The 10,317-nt window shown below is 38.8% G+C and overlaps 1 protein-coding gene across 1 annotated transcript; it reads right to left on the bottom strand.

Moving 5' to 3' along the window:
- On the bottom strand, positions 1-10,022 carry galr2b (galanin receptor 2b). Its single transcript, XM_031313001.2, has 3 exons — positions 9,836-10,022; positions 6,539-6,921; positions 1-1,667 (listed from the first exon to the last, which is right to left on the bottom strand). Exons 2-3 carry the CDS (start codon positions 6,910-6,912, stop codon positions 905-907), a joined length of 1,137 nt encoding a protein of 378 aa, XP_031168861.1. The 5' UTR covers positions 6,913-6,921; positions 9,836-10,022; the 3' UTR covers positions 1-904.
- Positions 10,023-10,317: the final 295 nt, after the last annotated feature.

The following is a 10,317-nucleotide window of genomic DNA, read 5'->3' as shown; positions in this document are numbered from 1 at the left end:
TGCTTCTTCCGTGGGAGGGACTAAGACGCAATGAAAGGAAAGGAGGCAAGTGGAGGAGTTGAGGAGGCAATTTAAGGGTTATGAGATGCAGCTTAACACTTTCAAAACTAGTCAAAACCTGACTGTGAAGATTACATTTACAGCTGAGTTTATGTGAGGAAAAGACCACATAAGAACATATGAGCTACAGTCAAACATTGTGTTGGAAATAGCCCCCCCCCCCAAAACATTCTGTGCTGCTCTTAAAAAGTGCTGGAATAATGTAGATTCTCAAATGCTTATGAAACTAGAAATAAACACCAAAGTGCAGGCCATGGTTAAGGCAAATGGTGGATACAGGAAATACTGAGAATTTTTCACTTTTAGCACAACTAACAAACCTTTCTGACTGTGTTCTGTTCTGTTCTGTTAATGGAGCATTATGGGAGTAAGTACTTGACAAAAATGATGAAACAAACACATTTTTGGTTGTGGACTCACCGTGGACTCACCGTATACACATTAACACTATTTATCTGCGTAACTATGAAGAGTTCATTTGTTAAAAACGGATAAAAGCCATTCTAAAAAATTAATGAACCAACACTAGTATTGATATTCGTTTGAGTGCACAATAAAAAAAGGTGATTTATGAAAAAATTGAGATATGTTATCAAAACAACCTGACACCAATTTTGAATGGTATTCCCTGGATTGAAGACAAAATAACATGATTTAGTAAAATAACGAAAAACGGAGATATCTGTTTTTGCAAATGAATGCTTCATGTTTCATTTGATCTCATCTCCTGTTTGCCACCAAAACTATGAATGTCATGATGAGAAGTTAACACATTTCTAGTAGCTGCAATGTCTTTCGCATAAGGCAATCTGTACTGAGCCTGTCAGCAAAGCTGAATCACTTGTCAAGTCTGCCGCTGAAATGGCAAATTCAGTGTCACTGTGGCTTCTCTTGGCTCTGCAATCCGCCTGTTTATCATTTCACACTCATTCTGTCGTATGTTCTCCTCGTTCATCTGCGACACCTCAGTGGAGCCTGCTTCAAACCCGGGCACAGTGTTGGCTACATGAACTACATGGACCTTATTTCTCCCATTTTTACTGAGGATGCAGCTGAACACTTTCTTGAAGCCTTTCCGAAAGTGCTTGGACACCAGAGCGTACACGATGGGGTTGACACAAGAGTTGGCGTAGGCCATGCAGTGAGAGAGAAGCCTGAAGGCATAGGTGGTCTGATTGAAAGGAAAGTCTCCGTACAGGTAGCACAAGATCACCACATGGTACGGCAGCCAGCAGATGCAGAAGAGCACGGTGACAATAATGATCATTTTGGTGACTTTGCGTTTGGCCCTCTTGGATTCTGACATGCCGTCCAGAGGGTCGACAGCCGTCCACAGATACTTGATGGTGCGAGTGTACGAGAGACTTACAATCAGCACGGGGATGACGTAGCCGACCAGGAAGGTGCACGTGTCCAGCACCTTCCTGTTCTGCTCCTCCCAGCCAGGGATGCACACAGTACTGTTGGCGTAATCGATAAGGTCGTAGTAGCTGAGATAAGGACCCGCAAAAACCAGAGAGAGACCCCAGATTATCACCATGGCAACCACCGCGTTACACGGGGTCCGTAGCTCTCTGGAGCGCAGTGGGTAACGAATGGCCAGATACCTACAAAGAGAACAAATCACACAATGACATGTGATCCAAACCACATGGAACAAGAATTAGTGAACATACTGAGCCAGTGTGATAATTATAGGCCAAAAGAGTGCAAGTCGTCATAATTAAAGTGTCGTACTAAAGTCTAAACTTGGGAACAGAAATCTGTATTTACAGAAAGAACATATATATAACAAATATTATTACGCTATAAAGTAATACAGTTTATTAGTTCGGTAGCCATTGAATGCTATGTTTTTAGACCACGCTGGTGCAGATTGCTTCTCAATCTTTTGACTGGCTGATGGCGAGAGAGAGAGGTGGCTTCAAGAAACTCTCATGAATCAAAATCCACCATTTTTAGCACTTTTTTTTTTTTTATTATATTAGGATCCCCATTAGCTGATGCAGAACATCAGCTACTCTTCCTGGGGTCCACACAGAACATAAAACTACATTTTCAGACAAAACAAACAAAACTACAAAAATGTATTGAAAATTTGGAAATAAATCCATGGGTTTATTAGATTGTTTGTTTTGTTTTACTTTACAACCCAATACAATATCCTCTTCACATGCGAATACAAATTGTGATTGACTGAGATATTTTTCGAGGTGTCTACTCTCAGAAGTTAATTTGGGATAAATAAAGCTGTGACTAAATGTGGAAAGTTGAAATGTACATTTCAGTTGTGGATCACATTCCAAACATAATCATTTCTTTCGTACCTCAGAAAATATGGCATACTGGCTGTTTCATCCACACAAAAATAATTGTAGGATTTTCAATAGGATCTGACTGTGCATGCATTGCTTGGTGAAACCATGACACTAGCACAGAACATGACTGTGCCTTGTGCTGTGCTTTCAATGTTGCTGAGAAGGTAGGCGATAAAGGAGCAAATCCCACCACACATCACATGGTATAATGAAGAAAGAGCCTGATGTTTTTATGGCACCGACCTCTTTTAATAATCTGACACCACACTGCTTTTCATTTATTATTGCTAAAGTTATTGCCTCATCGTCACCTGGTTTGTTCCTCTTTGAACATGTAAAGCTGCATTCACCATATTCAACATGCTGCTTTATGAGCTTATGTTCTCTGAGGGACAAGGAGTATTTGAGGTATTGCAGCTTCCTTTTCCTGAGGCAGGGATTCTGGGTTAAGCTGCAAATCCATGTCCTCAACATCTGCATTTACTGGACACGTCAGCTATAGCTCTCAAGAATCATAGGCCTCTCTGGTCTTTGAAAAATCTCACTGAAATGAGGCCAAAGACACTTAATGTTCAACATGAAAGGAAAAAAGCGCCTTAAACCTACTTGACAGAAATGGAGGCTCAGTGGCTGGGACAAGTACTCAGACATTACTCAGTTGTTTGTAAGAAAGCATGAGCTGATGAACAGTCTGTTCAAAACACTTGGCTTTTCGTGTTTTTGATTGGATTCTAAATGATTTGCTGAATTACTCTAAAATGTAGAAAATCAGACTGGGAAACATCTGTTGAACAAAACACAAAATCACCACATTATCTGGGAAATGGAGCCATGGCTTAATTTCAAAGTATCCCCCACTTCACAACCAACTGGCTCCAGATGTTGTTTCAGTATTTTCTTTCCAAATGTAACACTGGCTCGATTTTTTGCCCAAATATAGACATGAACTGCAATGCACAGATATATACATTTATTCCTGCTGCCATTAGCATTGTGAATGATTTTCTTAAAATGTAACTCTTGTATTTTTTGCTGTTGTTTCTCTTGGTGTGCTAGCTGTCTATGTAGCCTACTGTTGGCTGTAAACCGAATTGCCCTTCGGGGATATTACAGATACCTTGTACCTTGTATATATATATATATATATATATATATATATATATACACATCTGTTGAACAAAATACAAAATATTAATAATATAATAAACATCTATATATACATATATATATATATATATATATATATATATATATATATATATATACTGCCCTACAAAGGCAAAAGACCTTAACTCGTCAGAGTGTGGAACTGAGAAAAATTACTTTAGTTTTTTTGTTGTCCAGCCAAATGAATTATAGGTAGGACACTTGAAATCTGGCAATTAGATGTTCATAAAAATCTTGAGCTCAGACTTTTGACCTCTATTTTGAAGTTACTGTTCTCTGCCTTTGTATTTTCTGCAAAAAGTGAAAGGTCACGTCAAGGCAAAAGGCAGTAACTTCCAAATTATCAATATTTGGTTGCTGATCACCATTTAAAAAATCACTATAGTAACACGTCTATAAAATGTAGTGATCATGGCCTATATGTCTGATGAATTACAATTACTTTGCCATTGCCATTTACTGTATATGTCTATATGTCTGATGATTTACAATTACTTTGCCATTGCCATTTACTGAACTTATTGATATCCTGTACCATAACTCAAATTGAGCATTCCAAAACAAAGTCAAAGAGCAGTTACTGGTGTTATGGTGTTCTGCCTTGTCCACATGATAAAGGATGTCTTGAATGTCCCAAAAATATCATTAATTCATTTTCGACCAAAAACAAAGTTACTGCCTTTTGCCTTTGCAGGGCAGTATATATATATATATATTTATATTTATATATTAATGAGTTCACTCCGAGGGGGTTTAATGATGAGTCAGTCTTTGCAAATTCAGATGTATATATATTATCTATAACTGCAGCCTCAACAGATGTGCGTGTAAACACAGAGGTTAAAAATTCTCTCAATACATTTTCTTCATATTTCCAGAAGTTGGAGGCACGAATAACTCTGCATCATATTATCTTGTGCTGTTTTTGTACTGTTACCTCAGTTATATAGTTAAGTATTTGTGTAAATTAACCCCCTGATTGGAAGCAATAATACCAAATTGTTTTGTCTTATATTGAATCATTTTCACATGGGATATTTCTTTGGCATGAAATCACAATAAATGTATTATCTGCCTGTGGGTGGCTCACTGCAGCAGCAAATACTTATAAAAGACTGAGTGTGTGCTGCTGTTCATTCAAGCTGAGCTGTGATTTAATTCCTGCTGGGACTCCTGGTCTAAAGTGTAACTGTAAGCTGCTGCCTTTTCTTTACTTCTTACACAGGAACTGAGGAGGAAAAAAGCAGAAATCCATTAACATCCCGACTCGGATGTCCCTGCTCTTTTCCAGACCGGGGAGGAAACGTCTGGCTGGCAGGCTGAAAAATCTATTGAATCCTCTAAAGTGTAAACACAGCCAGTGTGAGCAAAGGGTGTCTGCTGCAGATGGCAGCTGCACACCGACTCTGTCCATATTGACTGAGCTGATGATGTTGCCCAACAACTATAATGATGGCTTAGCGCTTACTCTGTGAAGGATGTCATTTTCAGCCAGGGTAACTGATTCTCTCATAAGATGGTCAATTACAGATGCAACGTCTCTGTAAGGTCTTACGGGTCTTTGACTAATTTCATTAATGTGTACCTCTGGGGTCTTCCTTTTCTTCATGTTCCCAGAGTTGTTTTTCATCTTCAGATGAGAAAAATAACATTTGTGATGAATTATAAAATGCACCTGAAAGAACTCATAGCATGTGGACTTGAATAAAAGCTTCCTTACAGCCTTCCATATCGATTTTTTGAGGCTTTGCTGTCTTATAAAACCTGTTCATACTAATAAGGAGACACAAATATGATTCCCTGTAACAAACACCATCACTGAGAATACATGCAAGGGTAACACACTTTAAAACCAGACGCACACATCTACATGTTGCTGTATGACCTAATGGTCTTTATGTCACATTTACAAGCTAGAGAAGAGAACATACTTTTTTACCCTATTATATTTGTTTAACATAAAGTTATTGTTTGCAAATGAGTATCACCGAATTATTTGACCTGAGGGGACAGACTTCAGGTAGGTGACTGTTATCTTGTGTATATAGTAATGTTTTTGTTTGTTAGGTAGCTGGCTTAGGAAATGATGTGATTATCTCTGCGGGGTGTCGGTCAGAACACAGAACGCAGATATTTATTGCTCATATTTATAGCAGGAACTGATATAAAGGTTACAGGAAGATGCATCATCAATAGGTGTGGTTTTATCTTGAAGGAATCACACCAAAGAATATAATGCACCTATAAATCCATATAAGAACTCATTAATCAGAACTCATTAATCAGTTCTGGAGAAGGTGTAAGTATGACGCTTACAGTTTAGTGGGTGCTTCCGTTAAGCTTAAATATGTCTGTCTATTCTTTTGTCAATTGACACCTGCTAGATGTTTTTGGTTTTAAAGCACCATTCTTCTCTATGCAACACCCCTAGTCTCTCAACAAGAACAAACAAATATAATGAAATAATAATACTACATAAGTAAAAACTCATCTCCCATCTAGGGGGATACATGTGACATAAATACTGTTGGGTCATGCAGCAACATGTAGATGTTTGTATTTGACAACAAGTTTGATTTTTTTAATTTCTATGATAATATCTGGTTAATGTTCTGCTTTCAGAGAGGCTGATCAAAGATTTCATCATAGCCGAAGCTTGTGAGAGTATCAAGAAGACAGCAATTGTTCTACTATTAGTGTTACCACTTGGGAATCACTGGACTAAAAAATTAATTGCAAAAATGATGAATTAATAATGGAAATTATCATCACGATAGGTGCAGCCCTAGCAACAATTTTTTGTAACAGGAAGCAAAGGGTGTTTATCATGGACATTTCAAATATGACATATGAGGCTGGTAGGTAGGCTATATACGTGGCGTAATGTTTTTTTTTTTTTAAAGTAAGTATTTGCTGTGTTGTATAATATGCTGTTGTGTGTTTATGTGCACAATTAAATATTTTCTCTTCTGGGAATGACAGATACTACATACCTGTCAACAGAGACAGCAGCGAGTGTGAAGCTGCTGGCATACATGGTGAGGTTGATGAAGAAGTGGACCACTTTGCACATAAAGGAACCAAAAACCCAGCCCTCCAGAGAGTAGATGGTGGCTTGGAAAGGAACGCAGAAGATGATGAAGAAGAAGTCGGCCATGCTCAGGTTGAGTATGAACAGATTGGTTGTGTTGTATCCCAACTGCCCGCTCCGCAGAAGCACAGCGAGCACCAGGCTGTTGCCGATGGTGCCCAGCAGGAAGATGAGGGAGAAGACCACTGACACAATCACACTGGTGGGGTTCAGCTGGTAGCTTTCAGATACATTTGCCTGCCCTCCTGGCTTGCTGAAATCCTCAAAGTCAGACATTTTGAAATTCTGAAATAAGAGAAGAGAGAAGATACATGTATCAAACAAATTATAATCACTGTCCTATAGCTTCTTTTTTTTTACCAGGTCTTCTTGGAAATCTTAAATCACATCAACTGTGAATAATGTTGTGCAATTACATTTCTCTTAAAGACATGACTCATGCACTGGTGGTTAATGTTGATAAAATGACAAATGAGTCAGTGAATCAGTCATTGCAACTTCTAAAATCATACAAAACAAAACTGCATGCACCAGAAGATTTCTTTGTCCAATTAATTCCCAGTTGAGTATTGATAAAACAAGAATGCGAGGCTGGTTTTAATTGGCTGGTGGCGTATTGTCGTATGTGTCCTGGGAATATTTTCACAGTTTTTTTTTTTTTACAAGTAAGGTTGCAATGCAGTTTAATTTAACTGGAGATGTTACTGGATTAATAAAATTGGTAACGCTAAATTCACACTTTATTTTTTTTAATTTTTTTCAAAAGGTATGCTGTTACAGTCACACCGTGAGAAAAGAGAATCTTTGTTGGCTTTAAATATGAACTACAAGGTGGACCAAGCCACTATCATGACAGTGGTTGGTCCACTTACCATTCACTCTGAAAAGAAGAAGAGCAGAAGTCCATCTCAGCTGGGGGATATTTGCTTTCAGCCAAGAACACATCATCCATGCACGGTGAGCAGTGATTCATCTCAATGGTCAATATCTGACCAGTAATAGCATCACATTAGAACTTCAGCCGTGTTGCAATTTCATGAAAGGGATGTCTCCAATGACGTCAGCATGCACTCTCAGACTGGCAAGTGGTGCAAAATTGAGGCTTGAAAGTAAAGAGGTGCTCTTGATGGTGAACGTGAAGAGCCATCTTCACGTTCACCAGGAGAGAATCACACACAAGCCCATCTGTCTGTCAAAGACATCTACGTTTAATGAGCAGCTGACCCTGTGTGTTTGGATATGTTCCACATTGTTCATCAGTGTGTTGTTTGTTAAGAATTGGTATCTATCTATGGAACTGAACCATATCTGAATTAGGACATTGCATGACAAAACTATTTAGTTTTATATGATTTGATCAATTGGATTGGATTGGATGTTAATAATATATTTTTTCAAAATGTTCACATCTCACATAACTGCTTTCATTTCTTAAGGGTTGTGAAGAGCAAGCTCCTGCACACCTGAAATTACAATACAGACAAACTGCCATTCAAAAGCTTTTGAAGTAATGATGGGCAGCTGGTAGCAGCATATCTGGTTCAAGTGTAGACTCCTATATCGAAAGATCTTCACGTTACATCACCTTCAAACAGTGGCCCTCGTTTAGAAAAGGCACCTTTGTCTGAGACTTTTCATGTGGAAGCAAAACCCAAATTGAGCAGCAGTAGAGAAAACGGCAATCCAGTTCTGATATATTATTGGTTAACACCAGGTATTTTGTGTGTGCTTGCAATTTCCTTTCATGAAAAAAGGAAACAACCCACATATTTGATAACACTATGTATGCCAAGCTCAGGCTACAACCATCAAATTATGTTTCATGGAATCACCCTAAAGCAAGAATGTAGCTTGATCCGAATTGAACTAAAGAAGCATGAATGAAGGTTGGTAATTATACCTAAATTAACAGCCTTACATAAAGACATGCCGCATGCATGATTAATTAATGCCCCATCACATACAAATGTGATGATTAATAAAACTCATGAAGCTGAATTGACATAGCAACACTGAGAAGCTCAGACTGCAGCAAAATCAACTTGTAGATGGACAGAGTAGATTTTATTTCGGGAGTTTGGAGTCTTGCCAGAAATGATGAAAAAAAATCAATCACGTGTTGTCTTTTTACGACAGTAAAGCCAAATTAAAGGGAATTAAACTTGTGTAAATATGGACCATTAAAAACTGATATGTAGTGAAGTCATCATCAGGCTTTCATACTTTTTCATACTCATTCCTCAAATCTCACCAATAACCAGCCTAAAATGAATTATTACACATTATTAAATTTTCAACATCCTTTGAGTACACTCTGCTGCCGATCTATCTGTATAATCAGAATCAGGACAAAACAAAATGAAGAGGTAACACTGATCCCAGTCAATGGCAAATAAATGACACTCTAAAGTGGAGATGGTGGGAATGTGTTCTTATTAACCCTGTAAAGAGGTAGGGTTATAGCATTGGGTGGTTGATGCTGCAGAGAAATTTCCTCTGTGTCAATGCATGACTTTAGCAGCTTCTTTCATGTTGAGGCTTCTTCACCGTTCTTCCCACTAGGGAAGACACTCTGAATTGATATTACATTTTGACTGCAATGGGATATCAGGGCTATGACTCCAGCCAGAACATGCGCATAAGTCTCAGGATGGATCAGAGCAAACAGGGATAGACATACAGGAGCTTTGTAAACTGGTAATAGAGCGCGTGGGACCTGACAGGTGGTGGAATTTACAGACTTTGGATGAGCTCAGTGTGACGTTTGTGAGGGTGCAATTAGAGTTTTTGGAAATCAATCAATATGTAATGAAAACAGCAAAGCCAGAGAGGAGGAGGAGGGTGATGGGGATGTACAGTAGCACAGCCTTAACCAGACTCTGTGGGAAAACATCTCTATTTTCACAGGAGAGTGTTCAGCATTAAAACATGACGAGCATGGCACAGATAAGACAACAAACATGACCATATGTCGCATCTTTATCAACAAGCAAGATAATAAGACTCATGATGTTAAAGCTTCATCTGGCAGGTGTTAACTTTAGATATCAGTCAACCAGCTTATGCATCTTACAATAAAATGATTACAAGGAAAATGCTGATTTTGTGTCATAAATTTGAATTGCAAATGTTCTTTACAGCATTTCTATTCCAGCAGAATCAGCATGCAGATCAGGAAGATGCAGTATGATAAACCTACCAGGCTGATGACGGGTGGACAGTATCCAAAGCTTCCTCTCAGATTAGGAGCGAGACTCCCAGCAGACCTGCTCTGTTAAGATGCTCATACTCTTTACACCGAAGCCTCTCTTCTCCCAGTGTATACCTCGCTATCTGCCTGTGTTGCTTGTATCTTACTCTTTTTACACCTCCCCCTCCTCTCCTCCGCCCCCCACCTCTCTCCCCCTAGTGAGGACTCCTCCTCCACATTCACTTTAATGTTCACTCTTCACTGCAGAAAAAAAGGAGTGCAGAGCTAAGGTATGGAGGGAGGCTGCAGCGCCTGGCGATCTATTCCCAATCTGTGCATAATCAGGACGATCCCTGACAAATAAGCCTAAAGCAACATTGATCACTGCACATGCATCCAAATCAGCCTTCAAATAAAGCAGTGACCCTTGCATTTGCATTAATCTTTACCATGGCTTGATATGTAGTGAGTGAAACTATTGTCTGCTGAGA

This window comes from Sander lucioperca, chromosome 21 (genome assembly GCF_008315115.2).
Source record: "Sander lucioperca isolate FBNREF2018 chromosome 21, SLUC_FBN_1.2, whole genome shotgun sequence".
NCBI lineage: Eukaryota > Metazoa > Chordata > Actinopteri > Perciformes > Percidae > Sander > Sander lucioperca.
This window is presented reverse-complemented; position numbering and strand designations above follow the sequence as displayed.

Coding starts and splice junctions, on each gene's coding strand:
- galr2b (XM_031313001.2), bottom strand. CDS start 6,912: ATGTCTGACTTTGAGGATTTCAGCAAGCCAGGAGGGCAGGCAAATGTA. Junction 1,668..6,538: donor GCTGCTGTCTCTGTTGACAG/GTATGTAGTATC, acceptor TTCTCTTTGTAG/GTATCTGGCCATTCGTTACC.